The 25,568-nt window shown below is 42.3% G+C and overlaps 1 protein-coding gene across 1 annotated transcript; it reads right to left on the bottom strand.

Moving 5' to 3' along the window:
• Positions 1–4,560: 4,560 nt before the first annotated feature.
• Positions 4,561–25,568, bottom strand: Ppih (peptidylprolyl isomerase H). The gene is made up of 10 exons (XM_042685408.1): positions 25,457–25,568; positions 25,052–25,116; positions 24,806–24,829; positions 24,505–24,549; positions 23,094–23,136; positions 19,683–19,775; positions 16,456–16,543; positions 15,945–15,985; positions 15,016–15,105; positions 4,561–4,711 (listed from the first exon to the last, which is right to left on the bottom strand). Exons 1-9 carry the CDS (start codon positions 25,520–25,522, stop codon positions 15,037–15,039), a joined length of 534 nt encoding a protein of 177 aa, XP_042541342.1. The 5' UTR covers positions 25,523–25,568; the 3' UTR covers positions 4,561–4,711; positions 15,016–15,036.

The raw sequence follows: 25,568 nt of genomic DNA, 5'->3' as shown, positions 1-25,568 counted from the left end.
GATTTACAGGCATGAGCACAGCCTATTCTGTCCTGAAAAGTCTGGATGCAGTCCAGTCTCATTCTTTTGCAATGTTCTAGATCATCACCAACTTTTTTTTTGTCGGTCATGGGGTTTGAACCCTGGGCTTGGGCGCTGTCCCTCAGCTCTTCAGCTCAAGGCGAGTGCTCTACCGCTTGAGCCACAGCGCCACTTCCACTTTTCTAGTGGTTTATTGGAGATAAGAGTCTTACAGACTTTCCTGCCTGGGCTGGCTTTGGACCTCTATCCTCAGACCTCAGCCTCCTGAGTAGCTAGGATTATAGGCTTGAGCCACTGGCCCGGTGCATCACCAACTATTTAAAGCCTGAAAACAGTGTATCTTTGTTATAAAGAAAAGTTACTATGGACACTGAAATAGGAATTTCATGTACTTCTTATATATCACAAAGTTTTCTTTTTAACTCAACACTTAAAATCCATTCTTATCCTCTGGCGTATGAACCATGGAAAAGCAGGAAGATCTGCATAGCCAGCTGCAATTTCTTGATCCTTGGCTTAAAACACTGCTGGACTCTCCTGTCTCTTACTTCTTTCTCAATCTAATATTCCCCACAACAGCCAGTGTTGTTTTAAACATTAGATTTATATCTGCCAGGAACCACCATTACTCTTAGGACATACCTAACTTCCTTGATCCTGAGGTCCTTTTATGACTTTCTGGAAGCCGCTCCCCACTCTTCTTCCACATTCCTTGTTCACTTTTCCAGGAGCCCTCTCCTCCCCTTCACCCATTGCTCCCTTTGGACTGTTCCATACTATTCTCTGTAACATTTCCTTTCCATTCTCCTTTGTTGCTAAATTTTTTAGGTCTATCACTAGTTTATGAGTCCCTCTCATTTTCAGGCCTCTAAACCTTCCTCGTTCCTTGAACATATAGTGTGTAACATGTAATATTTCAACGCATGTGTTAAATGACAGTGCAGAAAGGTTATTTGGGAAGGTGTGCTAGTAATCCCTGTGAAAAAGCTTATAGTGGTTTTATATATATAGAAAAGCAGGTAGATTCCAGTGCTGCTATTTACCTATTATCCAGATTTTAAAAAAACTTTTTTTTTCTTTGGTCATGGGCTTGAACTCTGGGTCTGGGCTCTGTCCCTCAGCTCTTCAGGTCAAGGCTAGCGCTCTACTACCTGAGCTAGAGCATCACTTCCAGGTTTCTGGTGGTTTATTGGAGAGTAGAGTCTCACAGACTTTCCTGCCCTGGCTAGCTCTGAAGCTTGATCCTCAGATCTCAGCCTCCTGAGTAACTAGGATTACAAGCATGAACCACCAATACCCACGTCTAGATAACTTTTTATTTACTTATTTATTTTGGGCCCGGTCGTGGGGCCTGAACTCTGGGCCTGGGCACTGTCCCTCAGCTCTTCAGCTCAAGACTAGTGCTCTACCACTTGAGCCACAGCGCCACTTCCAGCTTTTTTCTTTTTGCTTATGTGGTGCTGAGGAATCGAACCTAGGGCTTCATGCATGCAAGGCAAGCACTCTACCACTGGGCCACCTTCCCAGTCCCCCGATAACTTTTTAATGTTAAGATTATCTTACCATCCTTTTGAGGTTATTCTTGGAACAGTAAAGATGCTTCAAAAGCATGCCCTATAGAGAACCCTCCCCCACCCCAAGTTGTTACAAAGACATTTAGAAAAGATCCAGAACACTCCTAAGTACAAGGGAACATTGCATGTAACTACTTGGAAGGTGTGGCTTCTGAAATAGCAACATCAATTCTGTAACATTTGTCTTTAAAAAGTTACTTAGAAAAAGTATGTAATTTACTAATCTAGATACTTCAGCTTTTTTCATGCTGAATGAAATTGACAGGAAGATTAACTGTTAAACAAGAAACTTGTTTCTTTGTAGCCACCACCTGAGAGCTACTGTAGAGATGGCTAACTGAACCACAGAAGCAAGTTTATGTTGAAATTAATCTCTAAGTGGGAGCTCTCAAAGTTCTGCTAGTCCCTGCCTTCTTGGAAGCTCACCTTACCCACCTATCTAGTGACCACATTACACACAGTTCAGTTGCTGCCTTTGGGCAAGAGGATTCATCCCAAGAATCTCTTCAACCAAGTTAACTTTTACCCTGTCCATCTCCTACACTCTGGCCTAGGAACAGTTGCCTCTTCCTCACTCAAATCTCAATCATACTTATCTTACAAAAAGGCTTTTTGATCTTTTCCTCTTACCCGATGTCTTTATTGCACATCATTACATACCACCATCATTCACAGTACTAGGTGTTAAGTGCTTACTTTTCCAGGTACTGGGGACACAGTAGTTAGAAACAACAAAAAAGCCCACCACACTCCATTTTCTGCACCTAAAGGGCACCCATTATAATGTTCATCACCTTGAGCTGAAACTGCTGTCTCCTGGGCCTTATCTTATTCTTGTAGCTCTACTGCAAGGACTGGCTGGAATGTAGGTACCAGATGTAAATGAATTCAGCTGCATAACACATCACAAGACTGTCAGCTCACAATCACAGCTGCTTACCCTCCTTCCCATCTCTTTACAATTTCACCATATCTCCTCCCGTAATGTGTCCATTGGGTTTCATAAACTCTGCTTAGCTAGGTAGAAACACACACACACACACACACACACACACACACACACACACACACACACACACACACACACACACACACACACACCTGTACTTAAAAGGCTTGCTATCTCCTGTATCCCCAGTACACTGAAGGGGCTCATAGCTCACCTGTTACTTCTGTGGCTGTAGTTATGGTGTCTCTGACGTTAAGACAGAAATAAAGTAGGAATGAGAGAACACAGAAAATGCCTCATGAGAGGACAATTGGGGAACTTACTTTCTTTCCCTTTTTAGCATTGCACAGTGGGATTCTAACATGCTGTAAGGCACATTACTACTTAAGTGACCTTTATTCTCTTATTTGCCCCTTTCAATACTGTGTGGTTGGTAGGAATAACATCCTAATTTTTTGTTGTTGGTCATGGGGCCTGAACTCTGGGCCTAGGTGCTGTCCCTCAGCTCTTCAGCTCAAGGCTAGTGCTTTACCACTTGAGCCATAGTGCCATTTCTGGCCTTTTCTACTTATGTGGTGCTGAGGAATAGAACCCAGGACCTCATGCATGTAAGGCAAACACTCTACCACTGAGCCACCTTCCCAGCCCAACATCCTAATTTTTACAGGTGAGGAAGCTAGGACTCTGAAGGGGCCTGACTAAGACATCCGTTATTTAAAAAGATCTTCTCCTTTCCCCCGCGCCCCCCCCATTTAAGATTTGATTAAATGATTCCCATTTCATCTTGATCAAGACACATTCTATCAGATGGTCTCCCATACCCAAATACCCCAAGTTAGTGGCACTTTTCCCACAGGCTCTAAACTGATTAAATTGAACCTAGTGCATCCTTGGAATAAATAGTGCTCTAAAGCCCTGGGGCATTGGCTTCGTTTCCAATCGGCTTGAATCTAAGAGGGGAATGCTAAGACTGTAACTATCCATAGCAAGCTCTTGACTCTGGCCTGTACTAGCCTCCTAGGAGAGCCAGTCTTCCCAGTTGAAGCTGAGGAGTGAAGAGACAGGACCATCATTACAATCATGTGTAAACACACACCACATACAAGTAGAATAATGAAACCTGCTCAAATTATTTTTTCGCTCAAGGCTATTGCTCTACCATTGTGAACCACAGCTCCACTTATGGTTTTCTGGTGGTTAGAGATAAGTCTCATGGACTTTCCTGCCTGGACTGACTTTGAACTGGGATCCTCAGACCTCAGCCTCCTGAGAAGCAAGGATTAGAGTATGAGCTCCCAGTGCCCAGATTTAAAAAATAAATAATTTATTTTTTTTTTGGTACGTTGTAGGGCTTGAACTGTGGGCCTAGGTGCTGTCCCTTACCTCTTCAGGTCAAGGCTAGCGCTCTGCCACAGCTCCACTTCGTTTTCTGAGTGGCTTATAGGAGATAAAGAATCTCACAGACTTTCCTGCCCAGGCTGGCTCTGAAGTGTGATCCTTAGATCTCAGCCTCCTGAGTAGCTAGGATTGTAGGCGTGAGCCACTGGCGCCCAGCTTAATTTTTATTTTTTATTGTTATAAAGGTGATGTACAGGGCTGGGAAGGTAGCTCAGCGGTAGAGTGCATGCCTTGCAAGCATGAGGCTCTGGGTTCGATTCCTCAGCACCACATAAACAAAAAGCCAGAAGTGGTGCTGTGGCTCCAGTGGTAGAGCGCTAGCCTTGAACTGAAGAGTTGAGGGACAGTGCCCAGGCCCAGAGTTCAGGCCCCACGACTGGCAAAAAAAAAGGTGATGTACAGAGGGGTTGCAGTTACACAATAAGGTAATGAGTACTTTTCTTTTTGAACAACATCCCCCTTTCCCTCATTCCAGTTTGAAATTATTTTAAGGAGGAGTAGGATGGGAAAGAATGATATGTTAATGGGGGATACATTGTATTCATGTATGGAAATGTTACAATCAAACCTCTTTTGTACAACTTAAATATGCTAATAAACACACACAAACCCACAACATATTAAAAAAATCCTTTATTTACAATTGAAAATTTAAACAGATAATCTTGGTTCCAGTCTGTACACTTCCATGGTCTCTTTATCTAATGAAGTGGTGGCAGGTGGTGAAGCAAAACCAAGAGCCAGAAAATCATCCAGGGCCAGGGAAGACCTACAATGGCAGAAATGGGGAGGTCAGTAAGGGAGTAGGAATTAAGCAGCCCAAGGGAACCATGAAGAGCCATTCCCCAGCTCTCTTTTATACTCCTGATTCTTTTTTTCCCAAAGAGCAGAACCAGCTTCACTGTCAGCATAGGTCTGACCTTTGGTTCCCTAGAGCTAAGTGGAGATGTGTATTACAAAAGAACCAAGGAGAAATAAACTTTGCCAAGTATATGGCTTCATTTATTATTTACCCTTCCCAATTCTGCAGTATATATTATCTCTATGCTAAGGAGCAAACTAGAGTCACAAGAGGTTTAGTGGCTTAACTAAGGCTACAGAATTAGACAGAAGTGGGGTTTCCTGGTCTGCCTGGCTATCTCCAAAGCCTGTGTCCTTTGCATCAAGGCTCTGTGGAGCTCCAGAACAGGTTTTCATACAAGGAATACAACAGCAAAGTTCACACTCTGGTTAGCTGCAGTTGTACTTTAAAAGAGTGGGTGAACCGACTCAAGGTACTCTTGTCCCCCTCCGTGGGCCACCCCGCAATGTGCCCACACCTTCCTCTGAGACAGTGAGTCCTGGCATCATACTGCAGTGAGCAACAAGAAACCAGACCACTATGATGAGGAGGATGATAATAATGCTGCTGCTGCTGCTTCTTCCTCCTCTTCCTCCTCCTCCTCCTTTTTCTTCTCCCTCTCCCTCTCTCTTTGGCCAGTCCTAGAGCTTGAACTCAGGGCCTGGGCACTCTTCCTGAGCATCTTTGGCTCAAGGCTATCACTCTACCACTTGAGCCACAGCACCACTTCCAGCTTTTTCTGTTTAGGTGGTATTGAGGGCTTCATGGATGCTAGGCAGGCACTCTACCACTAAGCCACAATCCCAATCCCCCCTATGATTCTTAATGTAACAAATCCCCAACTGGCCAATCCTGAGACAATAAACTGACAACCATCACACCAGAACACACTTGTGACTGGGGCTGTATATGCATACTTCTCACTTTCTGCTGCAGCCCTTTGTCTATTTAAACCTACAGCTTATATTTGTACCTCAAAGATGGCTAAAGATGGGCTGAAGTATTATTTTTACTGTGGCTACAAAGTCTCCTTCCCCTGCTTCCACCATGTCTTTATTTGGCAAATGGCCAGACCTGACATGTGAATTTCTAGAATTTGCACCCAGGATCTAAAAGTCCCATTTCAGGCCCAAACTGAAGTGTGTGAAAATACCTAAGTACAACCTGTATGTTGCACTGTACATCAGGACCTAAATCTATTAAACTAGGCACTGTGTTAGTCAACATGGTTCTTGGTTCAAGAGTTCTCAGTCCAGAGAAAAACAGATGGACATATTTGTCATACATTGTGCTACATGCTAAAACAGAAGGAGGAAACAAGCAAGTACTGAGGAAGTACCAAGCCAGGAGCCCCCCACTAGGCCTGAATCTGGGAGGAGATGGGGAGACTAGGGAGCAATATATAAACTGATGTTAGCTACAGGCATGCTTCTAGGAAGAACTGAGAGAGATTAAGTTTAGTTAAAACTACATATATAGTTATACACATGAACTATAGTTAAAAGTATGTATATAAACTGGCACAACCCTGGAATGCCAGCACTTGGAAGGCTAAGGTAGGAAGATCACAAGCTTATGCTACCTAGTGAAACTGAGGCCAGCCTTGAGACATAAGAGACCCTGTCTCTTATGAATAAGAACAAATAAAACCACCTACATATATATGATATGTATTTCTCTTCTAAGATGCTTGCTCAGTTAGGAAATTCAAACATAAATAGGACTATACAAACTAAAAGGAAAGTCTGTTACTATCTCTACTCCATAGAAGTTTCTATTAGTGGTCTGCTATTTATTGCTGAAGAAATTTCTGAAAGTTAGAGAATATAAATTGTGTCAAGTTTACACAATGTACTACATCTTGATCCACTCAGTTTACCTTGGAAATCTTGCTAAGAAGACAGATCTTCTACTTTTTCTTTGTAAGGCTGAACAATATTCAGTGGAAGAGTGCGTATGTTCAATACCTGATTACAATGTAGCAGCTTTGCTTTTGTACTAGATTCTACTGGAATGAGGCCAGATATTCTCCCGCTCCATCCTTTCCCCACTCCATCCTTTTCAGCTGGCAGAGCTGCTAGCTTTCAGAGAAGGGAATAGTGTCATGCAACAGATATGCAAGTAGGAGCTGCCAAATCTCACAGGTGTCGAGGCTAGCCTCCTATTTTCATACAGAACCTCTTCTTTTGCCTGAACTACACAGTGACTAGGACTGGTCTCTAGCCCAACTTTCACATTATAGCCAGAATCATCTTCTGAAAAAAGGAATTTCAACTGTAGTATTTTCATCCACAATTTTTTTCAATGAATCCTATTGGCCTAGTTCTTTTTGGAGATTCAGGACCACCTCTGAGAATCTCAGGAGCACAAAAGACTCTCCAGGGATTAAGTGATTTATTGCTTCGAGTCCAGTTCTTCCCCTCAGAATAGTATGAGCTGCTCAGCATGGTGCTGCTGGCTTTTGGAACTGGCCCTGGCCTCCCTTCTGCCTCATCTTGTTTGCTTTTCTTATCTCCTCATATTAAATTATATAAATTCTGGGGCTGGGAAGGTGGCTCAGTGGTAGAGCGCTTGCCTTGCATGCATGAGGCCCTGGGTTCGATTCCTCAGCACCACATAAGCCAAAAGAAAAAAGCCGGAAGTGGTGCTGTGGCTCAAGTGGTAGAGTGCTAGCCTTGAGCTGAAGAGCTGAGGGACAGCGCCCAGGCCCAGAGTTCAGGCCCCACGACCAGACCCCCCCCCCCCAAAATAAATAAAATTAAAAAAATTATATAAATTCTGCTTATACTTCCTATTTTTATGCCTTTGTATATGTAGTCCCTGTGCCTGAAATACTCTCCCAGACCTTCCTGACAAGTTTTCTTCTTTCTTGTACTCTTGTGCAGCTGTCTTTCCAAACCACTACAGGCCGACCCACACTCTCACATCTCCTTTCCCTTGTTCTAAAAACCTCCAATCCAGTACTATACTGTACTGGTCAGTTTCCCCAAGAGATTACACTCTTTGAAGGGCTTCTCAAATCTGTAGCCTCATATGCTCTGGGGCCCACTTTAATTAACTAGTGCTACCACTGACACATCTTTCACAATCTTCCCCTATAGTATATATCACATCTCCAGGAATTCTAGAATGAGGTCCTAGGTTTAACTCAAACAGCACCTTCAGAACTGTAATGATATCTATTATCCATAGGTACAATTAATTTTCAACATAATGACTATTCGAATTCTAATACTGTCAGAGATGGAGGCACGGCTCTGGTGGTACAGTATCAGCCAATGAGTGAAAGCATCAGATACTGAGTTTGAGGCCTGGCCTCAGACCAAAAAAAAAAAAAAAAAAAGAATTCCAATATTGCCTCCTTGTAAGTAAAATTATATACTAACTACAGATTAAAAGATAATCATTGCAGTGTTTCCCATTTATCTTTGATAAGTATGGGAAGCACCCAGACATTAAGTTGATCATGTGCCCCAAATGGCTTACTTGTAGGGAAATTTGGACTACAAAGAACTGAGGAAAGCCCTGCTACTTGGTACTTGGTACTGGTACCAGACCTGGAAGTCACAGGAAGGGTGACTAGCAGAGCTGCTTAAGATTAGAGCCAGTTCTTTTTTTATTGGTCCTTAAGTTCATGTAAGCAGTAAGAATCCAGTTCTGACTACAACAGACCCATTAAGATGAAACCAAGGCTCCTACAACTACAGCTGTATAGAAAAATTCAAGGTCAGAACCTCAGACAGCAAAACTCAAAGAAGTTGTGGAAGAAATATTACATAGGGAGGTCCAGCTGACCTCACTTGTCCCCAGTCTCCTATCTAGTTTCCTCATACCATTTTCTCAGAGATAGAGCCCAGGACGTCAGCTGCATGATAAGGTAATACCTTAATATCAATACAGTGGATTCTTGCTGGCCCATCAAGATGTCTTTTCCTATGTTTGACTCTTTTCTTTTCGAAAATGTTATGTTCTCAATGGAAAGACAATTTTTTTTTCTCTAGACAGAGCCTTGCCATTCAACATCTACATCAATTTTACTGCGGGCTGGTTAGGAATGAAAAATTTCAGCCTCTACCCAGGTTTGTGTGGGGCAGGGTGGGAGGCTCATCATCCTATCCCTTTTCTTCCCAGCTATGTATCTCTAATTTTACAGCAATGTGTCATATTCCTCAGGTTTGTTTGGGGCAGAATAATGGTAGACAGCTATAACAGATGTTAAATTAAATTGAATAATATTTCTCACACTTTAACGTACACATAAATCTCCAGGAAAACTTGTTAAAAAGTTGGTACTTTTGCAATAATGGAGGAAGAACTATGGCAGGTTAAGGTTAGTAAGACCCCAGGATAACACAGAAAAGTGGTGTGAAAGTAAAGAATTTCTAAACTTTATTCTTTTGGGTCTCACTATGCAGCCCAGACTGGCATGAACTCACTATATAGTCCAGGTTGACTCCAAACTGCCCATCTTCCTGCTTCAGACTCCCAAGTGCTAGGATTATAAATTGTGTCACCACATCCATCTAGTGATCAATCTACAGAAGGAAAAGGACCCGTAAGCCTCAACTTTAGTCAAAGCAAGGAAATGAGTAAAAGAGTAAGAAATGGACATCAGCTATTGATAAGAAAGGGCAGGTTTAAGTCCAAGGAGCCCTGATTGTTGGCAGAAAGGAAGAATCAGGTTATCTACTAGGTCTGGATAAAAGAAAGGTTTGTATTACTCCCAGCACACGTGTGCATTCTTCTCTCAGCATTTGTTCACTCCAGGTCCCAACCCCAAATACTTGCCATTCTGCAGTTCACTTGTGTAAACTTCTTTTTTTTTTTTTTGGGGGGGGGGGGGGGGGGGTCCGGTCGTGGGGCCTGAACTCTGGGCCTGGGAGCTGTCCTTAAGCTCTTCAGCTCAAGGCTAGCACTCTACCACTTGAGCCACAGCACCACTTCCGGCTTTTTTCTTTTGGCTTATGTGGTGCTGAGGAATCGAACCCAGGGCCTCATGCATGCAAGGCAAGCGCTCTACCACTGAGCCACCTTCCCAGCCCCTTGTATAAACTTCTTAAACAAGATAGTGAAGTTTACTGCTAAGTGCCAGATGCTCTGGACACAAAGCATTTTACAGATATAGTAATTATAATGGTTGCTTATACCACACAGAAAAATTCTAGATAATAAACTGTAGCAATTACAAAAGAATAGAGAAGACATTATGATCTGAGGTAATGAAATTCAAGACAAAGGAGAAAAGCCATTAAGGAAGTGATGTTTAACCTTATCAAACTTTAGAACAGCCACTGATTTGTGAAATGATAACTCCTTTGTACAAATACTTAAAGATATTTAATAAAATTAGAGGGGCTTGGAATGTGGTTTAGGAGTAGAATGCTTGCCCAGAATGCATGAAGCCCTGGGTTCAATTCTTTAGTAGCACAAACAGAAAAATATCCAAGTGGTGCTGTAGCTCAAGTGGTAGAGTGCTAGCCTTGAGCAAAAGAAACTCAGGGCCAGTGCCCAGGCCCTGAGTTCAAGCCTAGGACTGAAAAAAATAAAAAAAAATAGGAACTGAGTATAGTAGTACACAGCTATAGTCCCAGTGCCTGGGAAGCTATGGTATGATCACAAGTTTAGGCCAACATAGGCTACAAGGTAAAGTCCTGTCAGATAGATAGGTAAGACAGACAGACAGACAAATAGGTAATTTCTAACAGCCTATTCTTGAATTTAAACAACATAATGCCAAACTTTTTCTAAAATACATCCTGGAGAACACAGTTATAACATATAAAACAAAAATGTAATTATTCATATCATTAAGGAATATTTAATGGTTTATTTTTAATTTGAAGTAATTTTCACATGAACTAAGAAGGAAAAGTTTTCCAGACATAATAACAAATTTGCATAGGGAAAAAAATCTTTGCAAAAACTTAGATGGAAAAATGAAAAGGACCAGATGAACACACACTAAAGTGGTAAGAAAGTGGCCTTTGGACAGGGAAGGGGTTTAGGAATGGCTAACCATTTGATACTGTGTAATTAAAAATAAACAACCAAAAGAAATAAGGGGACTTTGCTTATTTATGGAAAGGGATTTCATTGTTGTCTAGGCTGTTCTTAACTTCAGAGCTCAAGTGATCCTCATACTTCAGGTTCCCAAATACCTGAGAACTCCAATATGCTTGTCTAGGATCTTATCCTTTAAGCTATAAAAGTTAATGGGAAGGGGGGCTGAGAAGGTGGCTCAGTGGTAGAGGGCTCGCCTAGCAGGCATGAAACCCTGGGTTCAATTCCTCAGTACCATGTACACAGAAAAAGCCGGAAGTGGTGCTGTGGCTCAACTCATAGCGTGCTAGCCTTGAGCAAAAAGAAGCTCAGGGACAGTGACGAGGTCCTGAGTTCAAGCTCCAGGGCTGGCAAAAACAAAAACAAAAAAAGTTAATGGGAAGGGCTGGAATGCGTGGCTCAAATGGTACAGTGCTTGTCTTGTAAGCAAGAGACCATGAATTCAATTTCCAATACAGCAACAAAACAAAACAACAAAACCCCAAACATTACTTTGGGGGCAACTGGAAAGTTTGAGATGCATTACATATTATTGTAAGGTCTGCCCTGGGCCAGGAAGGCCCTGTGTAGACCTCTTGGCTAAGTTTCCACCCAGTATCTGTGTTATGTAGGTAGCTGGCACACCTGGAAGCAGTCACCTACCCCTCCTGCTAGGTCACATCATGGGCCACCTCTGGTCACTCCTCCCATCTGACCATAGGAGGATCCCAGGCCCTGAGGTCATATCCAGATTGAATGTGGCCACACCTTTCCCCCACCTGGCCACACCTCTTCCTGTCCCTGGCCTAGATAAGTTCTGGCCTGGGGGTGGGTCTCCCCTTTTCAGCCAGCACCTCCACTACGCACTTCTTTTCAGGTCTGAATAGTGCATGGAGTACCTAATAGTGCATTGGCTACCTAATTAAACCTAGTATATTACTTTATCTTACAATTACATAATATTATTGTGGTTATATAGGAGTCATTTATTTATTTATTTTTGGGTCCAGTCATAGGGCCTGAACTCTGGGCCTGGACGCTGTCCCTTAGCTCTTTAGCTCAAGGCTAGCGCTCTACCACTTGAGCCACAGCGCCACTTCTGGCTTTTTTCTTTTTGCTTATGTGGTGCTGAGGAAGCGGACCCAGGGCCTCATGCATGCAAGGCAAGCACTCTACCACTGAGCCACCTTCCCCGCCCCTAGGAGGCATTTATATTTAAGAATTCCTGCCAGGTGCTGGAGGCTCACGCCTATAATCCTAACTACTCAGGAGGCTGAGTTCTGAGGATCTCAGTTCTAAGCCAGGCCAGGCAGGAAACTCCGTGAGACTCTTATCTCCAATAAAGCACTAGAAAACCAGAAGTTATGCTGTGGCTCAAGCGCTAGAGTGCTTGCCTTGAGCTGAAGAGTACAGGGACAGTGCCTAAGCTCAGAGTTCAAGCCCCATGACCGACAAAAAAAAAAAAAGAATTCCTAAGGTTTTAGGCATGAAATGTCAAGAAGTATGTAATTTTAAAATGAGAAAGGAAAGAAGGGAAAGAATGGATGATAGGAGGAAAAGGAAGGAGGGAAGGGAGTAAAGGAAGAGGACATAAGAGAATGAGAGGGTGTAGAAATGGAAAAGGAGGGAAGAAAGGAAAGCAAAAACAAACATTAGGATAAAATGAACAAAAATATTATACAAATAAATGGGCATTTAAGGGCTGGGAAGGTGGCTCAGTGGTAGAGTGCTTGCCTTGAATGCATGAGGCCCTTGGTTCGATTCCTCAGCACCACAAGCAGAAAAAAACCAGAAGTGGCACTGTGGCTCAAGTGGTAGAGTGCTCAGGGACAGCACCCAGGCCCAGAGTTCAGGCCCATGACCTACAAAATAAAATAAAATAAAATAAAATAAAAAAATGGGTGTTTAATGCAGTATTTTTCTAACTTTTCTATAGCTTTAAGACAATCAAAAAGAAACATAGAACACCATCCCTCACATACGTTCATTTATGTGCAAGTGATCAATTCTCTTTTTTACTCTCTCAACACTGAGCAATGTTACTCAAGATAGTATGTTTTATTTCCTGAGCTCCTGAAAGGTAGCCACACCTTTCAATTTTTTGCTAACATGCTGTCTAGCACAAAGCAGGCAATGGCAAGTTATAGATAGGAAGAAAGTCTGTGCAGGTTTAGCAATGTAAAATGTGAACCTAGGAGTCTGTCAAATTAAAGTCAGGACCTGCAACTATTGTATTTTTTGCTCATTTGTGGAATTTAGACTTTATATGTAATATAACCTATAAAGGGAAAGGAGGAGGTAGAAGATGGTAGAAAACAATTACTATCAAAATACATTATATCTATGCAAGAAAAATGGCACAGGAAACTCACTGAAAGCTGTTGAACAATAGGGTATGTGGGGATACCAGGAAAGAGAGTAATAAAAGTTTATCTGAAAATGCACTCATTACCTTGCCTCTGTAATTGTAAACCCTCTGTATGGTATTTTCACAATAAAAAATAAAAATAAATAAATAAATAAATAAGATTCAGGCAAGAAAAATAACAGTTTACTGACGAGGAGAAGAGGGGGGATATGCAGATAAAGATCCAAATCCAATGCATATCCTAAAAAAATTAAGAAGATTGAGGGAAGAGGTGGGTAGTGGAGGGATGGGTGAGAAAGGAGTGACATTGATCAAGATATATTGTATTCGTAAACTGCTTTGTTAAGTGGAAACTCCTTTGCACAACTCCTTTGTACCTAATGATAACAGTCAAAAAAATAAAAAAGAAGTGGTGCTGTGGCTCAAGCGGTAGAGCACTCACTTTGAGCTGAAGAACGCAGGGACAGTGCCCAAGCCCAGAGTTCAAGCCCCACGACCGACAAAAAATAAAAATACAAAAGAGTACTAGAGTACTATTTTGGGAAAAGAATTACAATTCAATATTCAGAAAGTTGTTGAAATTAAATAAAATCATAATCACAATAAAAAAAGTTAATCTGATTAAATTAAAATAAATGTTCATGTGAGTTACATGGCAAAACCTCTTTGTACAATTAATATATGCTGAAAAACAATGACAGGAAAGTAAAACAGGCTATGTGGGAAGTAGGTACCAGTGGGAAGGAGCTAAGCTGAGAGAGGGTGAAAATGGGTACTTCATATTGCACATGTGATCACAGAACAATGGAATCTATTGAGATTGCTTGAAGAGGAGGGGAAGGTGTTAGATGAAGAGAGGTAAAGTGGATCTGGATGCATACATTGTAAGTATGTATGGAAATGTCACAATGAAACTCCCCCTATAAAATTCATGTATTTTATTTATTTATTTATTTTATTCTGTCATAGGACCTGAATTCTGGGCCTGGGCACTGTCCCTCAGCTCTTCAGCTCAAGGCTAGCACTCTACCACTTGAGCCACAGTGCCACTTCTGGCTTTTTCTGCTTATGTGGTACTGAGGAATCAAACCCAGGGTCTCATGCATGCAAGGCAAGCACTCTACCACTGAGCTACCTTCCCAGCCTCTCATGTATTTTAATAAAATACCTTAAAAAAAAAAAAAAAAAGTCAGGGCTTGGAACTGCAGTGTCAGTTCTTTTTTTTTTTTTTTTTTTTTTTTTGCCAGTCATGGGACCTGAACTCTGGGCCTTGGGCCTGGGCACTGTTCCTCAGCTCTTCAGCTCAAGGTGAGCGCAATACCACTTGAGCCATAGCGCCACTTCCGGCTTTTTATGCTTATGTGGTGCTGAGAAATCGAATTCAGGGCCTCATATGCATGAAAGGCAAGCAATCTACCACTGAGCCACCTTTCCAGCTGCAGTGTCAGTTCTGAGAACCTTTAGGACAGATGTGTCTTCTGGTTGTCCAGAGTCTCCCAGGGCTGAAGCCAGGTCCTTCTAGTAGTAGTGCTGAACAGAACTATAATTTAACAGTGTTGTTAAAAACTACCTACGTGGTTTTCATGTTGATACTCTGTACACTGAAAAGTAATAGAAAAGTAACTCTTCCCATTTTAATCGTTAAAATGACCCTAAGAAATAAGTATTTTCATCTTGAGAGAATGAAAACAGGTTCAGAGAAGGGAGGGACTTCTTTAAGTTCACATACAGAGAAAATGGGTTCAACCCGGTATCTTCAAGTCTAAAGTTCTTTCCAGTAGACCAGGATGCATTCTGCTAACCAGTAGGAAGAAGGCACACTTACCTGAATCAGTCTTCATCAGGACTACATCTCCCCACACTGTGAGATTACCACAGGCAACTTGGGCTTATTGTTGGGGCCTGTGGGAACATTCTAGAAAAGAAAATACAGTAGTACAGCATTTGCCTAGTGTGTGCAAGTCCCTGGGTTCAATTCTTATAAGTGCACAAGCCTACACAAGTAAATACACATACAGACATACACACAAGACAAGCAAGCACAGGGAAGATTCACATACTCAGATGCTTGCTTACACTCTCACTGAATCTTTGTGATGCCTCTACGTTAAGGACCCAAGATTCAGAAAGTACTTGTCCTAGCTGGCAGGTAAAGCAAACAATACACGAAAGAGAACATGTAATACACTGAGAAAATATCAACCTTGTGACGCTTAAGTTAAGAGAGAGGTATACAAGGGGCAAGTAGAATAACTAAAATGATTCTTAAAGAGGTTAGGAGAAGAATTCACAGAGAAGGAAACATTTTAGATGAATAGGATGTCACCAGGAGAAAAGAAAGCCTTCCCCAAGAACAGCCCAAGCAAAGGCTCAGGACAGGAAAGAATAGCAAGCATGGAGGGATATGTATGGTATATTTAGGGAAGACCTGTTAGCCTGATATGATTGGAATAGAAGAGGCACTTACAGCAGAAGGAGCCATAGAGAGGCAAGAAGGGAACAGATCATGAAGGATTTTGACTGCAACACCAAGTAGGTTATGGTGTCTTCAGAGGCTAAACCTCAGGGGAGGTTAACTTATGGGGCCAAGAAAACTTAAAAAAGCTATGTGTCCTCTCCTCTGCTTCCTAAGAAGGTATGTATACCGAGGCAGGGACAGTAGTAAGTCCATTCATTCTTCTCTAACTGCCTGATCAAGAGCAGACTGTACCAGGCTACAAAGGCTGAGAAACAAGATACCCAAGCATGACTTACTTCAATCTTTCTCATCACTAGAAGTCCATCAATGATTTTTCCTGTAGGAAGAATATGAGCTAGGCTTTATTCTCACATATACAGCACTTTGTAGCTCCCAATGCCCATTTTTACCTATCATCACATTAGATCCTCTTACTAACTTCAGGGCTTTAAGATCCAGTAAGGTGAAATGAAGTGAAAGGTCACAGATAATAAGCAGTGTAATTAAGGGCTGAAGCAAGTCCAAAGTTTTGCTGCACCAATGCTGCCTCTGGCATTACTTTTGTCCTAGCATTTGAGTTTCCTCCTAGAAAGCATATTGCCCAAGTGGTTACAAACTACATCAGATAATCCCTTGTCCTTCCTGCTAGGTTTCTAACCATACATCTTCTCTTCCTTCTGACCACTTCCATCTTCCCTACAACTGCTAAGAGCAGTTCTATCAGTGTGTAGACTAGAGCTTTTGGGAACCCCAACCTAGGGGCTGGAGACAATGGGGCCTGGAAAATAAGAAAGGAGTAGGACTTACCAAACACTACATGCTTCCCATCCAGCCAATCACATTTAGAGCAGGTGATGAAGAACTGACAGCCATTTGTACTGGGACCACTGTTTGCCTGACAGAAACCAAACATACTTGCAGTAAGTTTTCCTGGCCATATTATCTGAAGAGCAAGATTCCCCCAAAAGCCTGTAGTCTTGTCATCTCCATGCTTCTATTCAGTAACTTATTTTGAGTCAGGGCCTAATTTAGGACACAAGGATAGAAAGGAAAGAACACACAAGCTCTACCCTTTTACAAAGTGTAAATCTCCTAAAGTGTGAGTTTTTATAATAGACTGATTGTTTATGTGATATTACTTGGTGTAGTAAGTTGCAAACTAGTTACAACTGGATTGTAGTTACAAATTAGCAAGGAAAAGACCTGTTGCTTATGCAATAAACTGTTGTGTCTAAATGGCTTTGTACTGTATTATAAAAATAGTAACAAGGAACAGGAAGTTGCTATGCTAGTGCTAAGCTAGGAAAAAAAAAAAAAAAAGACTACCTGCAATTTATGTCTGGTGTGTGAGTATTCTTTTTTATAGCTATTTCCCAAATCTTTTATTGCCATACATTCCAGTAAAAAGTTTAAACTGAGAATCTGAGACTCTTTAGTTACATCTTTTCCTATTCTTTCCTTGAAATTATTTTTACATTATTATATTTAATAATGGGTTATAAAAGAATAGGCTACTGGGCTGGGAATGTGGCTTAGTGGTAGAGCACTTGCCTAGCATGCATGAAACCCTGGGTTAAATTCCACAGTACCACATAAACAGAAAAAGCTGGAAGTGGTGCTGTGTAGAATGCTAGCCTTGAGCAAAAAGCTCAGGAACGGTGCCCAGGCCTTTAGTTCAAGCCCCAAGACAGACAGACAGACAGACAGACAGACAGACAGACAGACAGGGAAGGAGGGAGAGAGGGAGAGAAAGAAAGGGAGGGAGGGAGAAAAATAAAAATGATAAGAAAAATAAAGAGAAAGAAAGAAAAATTAGCTTTAGATTTCAACTGTGAAGGAAAGAAATGTATATGAAATATACAAGCACATTAAAGCCATGTCTAGGGGGTGATCTCTAAAACAAGGAATTTTATAATATACTTTCAGAACTCCCATGTAAGGCAAGGCTATTGGTTTTTTAAGATGAAGGGAGTAAAGCGAGGCTATTTTTGGTGTGTATACATGTATTCAAGAATATCACATGTAAAGCTGGGAGCTGGGAGCTCACGCCTATAATCCTAGTTACTCAGGAGGCTGAGATCTGAGGATCATGGTTCAAAGCAACCCTGGCAGAAAAGTCTGTGAGACTCTTACCTCCAATTAACCACCAGAAAACTGGAAGTGGTACTGTGGTTAAGCAGTAGAGCGCTCGCCTTGAGTTGAAGAGTGTAGAGACAGCGCCCAAGCCCAGAGTTCAAGCCCCACAACCGACCAAAAAAAAAAAAAAACAAAAAACACAAAACAAAAATTCACAACTAGGCTATGTATGTGACAGTACAACTTAGCTAGGGCTGGCCTAAAGTGGGCAGAGAAGAGCTTCCCAACACATGCACAGGGCATGCACAAAGAAGGGTTCTAATCTTCATAAACAAAAAGTTGAAGAGCATACCTAAGCTACTTCTGCACATTTGTTCTTGCCCAGGTGACTTTCCTAAAAGAGGGTTTGCAAACTGTGTGCTATACTAGTCTCACCCAGTTTATTAGGGCAGCCTCCTAAATGGCTTCCTTCCCTTGGTCTTTCCATCCCCAGCAGTACTCATGCCACAGCCAAGGTTTTTATCCAAAAACCTAACACTGATCAACTCTGCTCAGAAAAAGTAGAATAAGGCTTCCAAAACCTATGAAAGAAGGCCTACTTCATACTTTTTCTGGCACTTTAGGAGCTAGGCCCATTTGTCCTTGTTGTAGCCTATATTCTCATTACTTTTGAATTCCTTGAATAAACTACCTGCTATGTCATGGTCACAAAACCATGTAGAATCTATGTTGGACCTGTAATGCTCTTTCTTCCTATGTCACCTGGCACAAAGTTTCTTTAAGAACTTGCTAGCCAGCGCTGGTGGCTCACGCCTGTAATCCTAGCTACTCAGGAGGCTGAGATCTGAGGATTGCGGTTCAAAGCCAGCCCGGGTAGGAAAGTCCGTGAGACTCTTATCTCCAATAAACCACCAGAAAACCGGAAGTGGCACTGTAGCTCAGGTGGTAGAGCGCTCGCCTTGAGCTGAAGAGCTGAGGGACAGCACTCGGGCCCAGAGTTTAAGCCTTAGGACTGACAAAAAAAAAAAAAAAGAACTTGCTTTCCTCTTATCTGGGTAGGTTTCTCCTACCCCTTAGCAGCAATGTTCCTTATTCCTCTGGGTCATGATCTTTTTAGGTACACTTAGATGTCTTCATCTAATGTATTAAGATACATTGGTGGCACAGATTACATCACACTGGACTAGTCATTGTGTGTAAGTTCTTCCCTTTGTAGATATTGTCAGAGTGGCAGGGATCATGTGTATAGCCTTATGCTTTACCATAAATACCTGAGGAGATGAGTAAAGCATGGGTGAACAGAGCAGCAAGAGAATGTGCATATACATCTTGGGACTGGGGGAGTGAGAATTAGGGCACTGATCAAGAGAAACTGGTAGTAGGGGTGGGAGGCAGAGAGGCAAGGGGTGGGAATAAGGGAAAGAAGGAATGAGAGTGAGAAGCATAGGAAGGAAAGTAAGCAAAGGTGCATTTGATAAGGGAGTATAAGTGAGGAAGACAGGGGCTATGAGGTTGACTCAGATGTATGAGTGGGAAGCATACATATGGGGAAGGGCTCCAGGACATGGGAATAGGTGTGGTGAGCAAAACCAATTGAGTAAGACCAGGAGAGGTGTCAACAAGCAGTCTGGGTAACAGGCTGGTATGAGTGACTCAGGCTAAGCAGGACAATGAGCAGGTGAACACCAAATCTTGAAAGCACAACTGGGCATGCCCACATGTTCCAGCACAAATAAAGGTAACAAACACATATCAAAACTCACTTGATTCCCCAGCCTGCTAGCAGACCCTGCCAACAATGTAACAGGTTAAGAAGGTGGGAGTGGAAGAGATAAGGCCAGAGCTAAGAGGAGAAAAGCATTTGCTCCCATTCAACAGAAAAGGAGTGGGCTTCAACAAGGGGCTAGGAAGCAGTTGGCTATTAATCTAACCCCAAATCTTGATTAGAGCTCACTTACCATAGAAAGTAGGCCTGGAGCAGAGTGTCTAAGTTTAAAATTTTCATCTGCAAATGGCCCCCGGTAAATACTGGCAACTCCTGTACCATCTCCCTGAGCAGACAGAAAGGAAGTGTTAGTGGCCTTGAATTTTGTGTACCCTGGAAACTAGAGGAAAAACACTGTATCCATAGCCTAGTGTCTTAGTCTTATTGGTCACCTTAGTTATCACATCCCAGCTCATGGGCTAGGAAGTGTCTCAGTGGTAGAGTGCTTGCCTAACATGCCTGGGGCCATGGGTTTCATCATTTCATCATTTCTGAAAACAGAAGACAAAAATAATACCCACCCCATAGACCTATGCAAGCCCACACTGTCCAGGGCAACTTACCAGTTGGATAAAAGAGAGTAACAGCTGTACCTCTAGAAAGATCAGTCACAGGCAAAGCAGAGAACAATAATACATTATTGCATATATAACCTAGTCATTCCCAAAGACAACTCTTAGACATGCAAAACATAATAAATACTAAAGTTGGTTCTTGGCTAGCCCTATCAGAAAAATTCCCTCCATCACTACAGAGGGAAGATGGATAGGATGATGCACATCTCTCATACCAGCAATGATGAAAGCCTAAAATAGGCAAGACTGCAGCCTACGTGAGCACCTGGACAGGAAGTAGGACTCCTATTTCAAAAATAACAACCACCTATCTAACAACTATGAGACCCTGAATTCAAACATTAGCTCAAAAGACAACAACAACAATAAAATCCCACCATCATCACCAACAAAACCCCCTAACTCATATTGGGACAGCTAGAATCAATCTTAGGAATCTAGAAGTGGAATAGATGCTGTCACTCAAGTTGTACCATAAAACTAGAAGTTGGAGGTGCCTATTTTCTGCAAGATAGACTAAAAGACAGGAAGAAAACGTAGCACAGATATATTCAGAGCAACGAAGAAAAAAATAGACAAGAAGAACCACTAGCTTTTTATCTTGTAAGGATGAAGTTATCCAATCTATAGTTGTCAGGAAAATTCAATCTGATAGTATGAAAAACATTTGGCAAACAATGTAGATGTAGTACTGTTGAACATGCCTAATCTGTAAATCCCAGATCCAAATACTTCAAAATCTAAAGCTTTTTTTGAATGTCATATTGGTACTCAAAAAGTTTTAGAATACAAAATCTTTCCATTTTGGCTCACAGCTATAATCATAGCTACTCAAGAGGCTGAGATCTGAGGCTCATGGCCCAAAGCCAGCCCCAGCAGGAAAGCCTGTGAGATTCTTATCTCCAAATTAACCACCAGAAAACTGGAAGTAGCTCAGTGGCTCAAAGTGGTACAGTGCTAGCTTTGAGTGAAAGAGCTCAAGGACAGTGCTCAGGCCCTGAGTTCCAGCCCCATGACTGACAAGGAAAAAAAAGAAATTTTCATTTTGGATTAGGAATGTTCAACTGGTAAAGACTGTGCAAATACTCCAAAAGTGAAATGTTTTATCTCAAGTACTTCAGTTAAAGACATACTCAATCTGCACTGTATAAACAATCAAATATGCTAATATAACGTTAACTCCCCATACATAAACACAGGAGAGAAAGAAAAAAGAAGTTCATTTCCAGCTGTCTCATTTGGGACAATTTCAATGTTCCAATGAGCCTAGGCCATCCTCTATCATCACACTATCTATTGCCATCCAGAAGCCAGAGCAGGGAAGATGAAATTAATTATTCAGAGCCAGCAATAGAAAGCAATCTAATTCTTTAACTATAATGGACTGTTAGAATAAATTATACATTCCAATTATAACATAAGGTAGCTACTAGAAAGCATGTTTTTAAAAACATAATGACAAGACAAAGTATAAGCAATTACTCCAAACAAAATGTTAAACTATAATATGTATAATGTCTGATATAGGGTGACTATATTAAGGTATGTCTAGACAATTAGCAAAGCATTACTTCTGGGCATGTCTGTGAGGGTGTTTCTAGAGGTTGACAGGTAGGATATGGAAGTGAGAGTGAACATTAGGTAAGCATTATCCAATCAACTGGGGGCCCAGATATATAGAACAGAAAAAGCAGAAGAAAAGGGAAACACTCTCCTCACCACTTCACTAATCCTTCCTAAGTGGGATACCTGCATCCTGCTGCTGCCTTTGCCCTTTAGTCTTCAAATTCTGGGGTGTGCATGTGCGTGTGTGTGTGCGCGCACGCGTGTGTGTGTGTGTGTGTGTGTGTGTGTGTGTGTGTGTGTGTATCCTGGGGGGCTTGTACTCAAGACCTGGTCACTGTCTCTGAGCTTAATTTGCTCAAGGCTAGCACTCTACCACTTGGGCCACAGCATCACTTCTGGCTTTTTTATTTTATTTTTCCCAGTCCTGGGGCTTGAACTCAGGGCCTAGGCACTGTCTCTGAGCTTCTTTGGTTCAAGGCTACCACTCTACTACTAGAGCTACAGTGCCACTTCCAGCTCTTTCTGTTTATGTGGTACTGAGGAATTGAACCCAGGGCTTCATGCATGCTAGGCAAGCACTCTACCACTAAGCCACATTCCCAGATTCATTTCTGGCTTTTTCTGAGTAGTTTATTGGAGTCAGTCTCACAGACTTTCCTGCTCAGGTGGTTTCCTCAGATATTAGCCTCCAGAGTAGCTAGGATTACAGGGTAAGCTACCAGGGCAGATTTTGAGATTTGTATTTAGCAACCTTCCAAGGGTTTCCAGGCCTTCAGCCCCATACTGGGGGCTACACTTTCAGCCCCCAGTTCTGAGGCTTCTGGATGCTTTAGCTCTCTAGCTTGCAGATATCCATCATGGAAGTTTTCAGGCTCTGAGATTGTATATATCAATCTAATAAACCTCCTTATGGTTACATGTACATATACACATACACACATGCACATGTGTGTACACACACACACACACCTATTTACTCTGTTGGTTAGTTCTCTGGAGAACCCCAAATAGCCTCATATTGTGTTATGATGTTAGTATGGTGTTAACTTTGAACACACACACACACACACACACACACACACACACACACACACACACAGAGAGACACCCTCTCTCATGCTCTATCTCTCTCAGATAAGACTGGTAACTATAAACCAAAATGTCAATAGGAGATTCCTTGAGAGGTTAGGTAGAAAAGTTTAGATTCTGGCCACAAAAGTCTGAAGTTTGGAACATGGAAGTTAATGATTCAATTTAAGTACAGATGTCTGTTATGCAATGGTACAGTCAGTAATAGACAGCAGTCCTCAGAACATCTTATCTCTTGCTCATACTACTGATCTTAAGTCTCAGGATTGGGTCCCCATAGTAAAAATAGCAGCAGCAACAGAAACAGTATCAACACCTAAATCTATAGTTTTTTTTTTAATAACAAAGGAATACTTACACAAGTAAATACTTACATTAACAAAATCTCCACCCTGAATCATGAAATCCTTTATGACCCTGAAACAGCAAAAGATCCCAAGAATTTCTATGGTTAGAAAAACACTGACTTCCTCACTGAAATAGTAAGTTAATAATGATTTCAAAACAGTCTTTATCTCTTTGGCTTGCAACATTATTATTTGTTCCAAAAGCAAGTGGGTTGAAAGTATTATTAACCATAAAACCAGTATTTAAATATAAGTTAGGGCATCTTAGAGTTAATATCAACCAGCAGGATATAATACAAATACTTGCAGACTATTGTATTCTTTAAAAAAAAAAATCTGGGGTTGGGAATGTGGCTTAGTGGTAGAGTGCTTGCCTAGCATGCATGAAGTCCTGGGTTCAATTCCTCAGTACCACATAACAAGAAAAAGCTGGAAGTGGCACAGTGGCTCAAGTGGTAGAGTGCTAGCCTTAAGCAAAAGAAGCTCAGGGACAGTGCCCAGGGCCTGAGTTCAAGCCCCAGAACTGGCAAAAAAATAAAAAATAAAAAAATTTGCATTCACATGACAATTCAGAATTAGCTGCTGGTTTTATTTTCTTTTAAATGGCCTCATTCTCCAAGGAAGAACAGGACATCCTCCCTATCTTATACGCTCTTGAACCAACTGCACATCAAAAATATTCAGAAAATATTATAATCTGTACAAACAGGTAAACTTTTCCCCACAATATATTGCAAGTACTTACAAAGCACTTACATTGTATTAGGTATTATAAGTAATTTAGTGATGATTTAAATTATATAGAAGAAAGCCAGGCACTGGTGGCTCGTGCTTACAATCCTAGCTACTCAGGAGGCCGAGATCTGAGGATCATGGTGGCACCAGTGGTTGAGCACTATCTTGAGTGCAAAAGCTCAGGGACAATACCCAGGCCCAGAGTTCAAGCCTCAAGACTAGCACACACAAAAAACTGATACTGGGGGCTGGGAAGGTGGCTCAGTGGCAGAGCGCTTGCCTTGCGTGCCTGAGGCCCTGGGTTCGATTCCTCAGCACCACATATGCAAAAAGAAAAAAGCCGGAAGTGGCGCTGTGGCTCAAGTACTAGAGCGCTAGCCTTGAGCTGAAGAGCTGAGGGACAGTGCTCAGGCCCAGTGTTCAGGCCCCACAACTGGACCAAAAAAAAAAAAAAAAATGGATACAAAAGGATGTGTGTAGGATACATGCAAGAATTTTCCTTCAGTGCTAGGCTTGATCCAAGGCAAGGCCTCACACATGCCAGGCAAAGGCTCTAAAATAAAAGAGTAAATATACCATTTTAAACAAACATCTAAATATTCACAAATTTTAGTATTTTGGGGGATCCTGGAGCCAATCCCCTATAGATACCAAAGGATGATTCTATTTCTGAAAACCCTCAGAATGGTGTTTCATGTCTTACCTATGGAAAGTGCTCCCTTTGTATCCTATTGGAACCCCATCTTTTCTATAAACAAAAAGAAAGAGACTTAGAATGATGACAGATTAATTAAATCTTTTCAATTCACAACATATTGGAGCCAAAGGGAGTCTCTCCTAAAGATGGCCTGGCCGGAAGAGCAACACAAAATAAGGGAAGTGAATTAACGGCTGATCCTTGGGTATTCTCTTTTATCCCTCAAGGTCTGCCTATGGCACCCCAATACCCTTACTGCAGCCCCAGGACACCCCACTGCACTAGGCAGAAAACATGTGAGACTGACCTGAATTCTCCCGTGCAGAACTGCCTAAAAGAAAACAACAAAAGTGAACGGTTCAGTTACCATGACATCACAGCTGTGTGCCCCTCTAATCTCAGGAGGGGAGGGCTGTTCTAGACACTAGGGCCAACAAACACACAAACAGGTCAGCTAGATGGTAAACACGCAGGTATACAGATTACATAAATCCACATGGGAGCTATTAAACAACGGCAGAGGCAAGATGGCACGGCGGGAGCATCTCCTTACCTAAAGTTCTCGGCCGTCTTAGGCACAACGTCTGCAAACAGCTCAATCTTCATGCGTCCAACCTCCTGCGGGAAACCAGACACAGACGGTTCAGTGCCCCGCCAGGAAGGGCTCACCGAGCTGGGGATGGGACGGGCCTCTCCGGCCCCTGGGTTCTCCCGCGCCACCCGCGCCTTCCCGGCCAGGCTTAACCTCAGGAAGGCCAGCGGCGGCGGGGCGGCGGTGGGGTGGGAAGATGCCCGCTTCCTCCCTTCCCCTCCCGCACCCAGCAGAGTCCACAGACTCCGGTGCAATTCTGTGTTCTGGCCTCCCGAATCCCTTCTCCCTGGGTGGGTGAGCTCCGCATTACTACCCCACGGTGCAGTCTCCATTCGGGACAGGTCTGAGTATCCGCCTGTCTCTCACCTGACCACCAATGCTAACATCAAAGAACACGACGGGGTTGACGGGGCTTGAATTTGCCACCGCCATGGCTCCGACCCGGAAGCAGAAGCTCGAGTTCCGGTGAAATAAAGTG

Source organism: Dipodomys spectabilis, unplaced genomic scaffold (genome assembly GCF_019054845.1).
Source record: "Dipodomys spectabilis isolate Male_0828 unplaced genomic scaffold, ASM1905484v1 ptg000002l, whole genome shotgun sequence".
Lineage (NCBI taxonomy): Eukaryota > Metazoa > Chordata > Mammalia > Rodentia > Heteromyidae > Dipodomys > Dipodomys spectabilis.
Note: the sequence above shows the minus strand (reverse complement) of the source record. Positions and strands in the feature narration are given on the sequence as shown.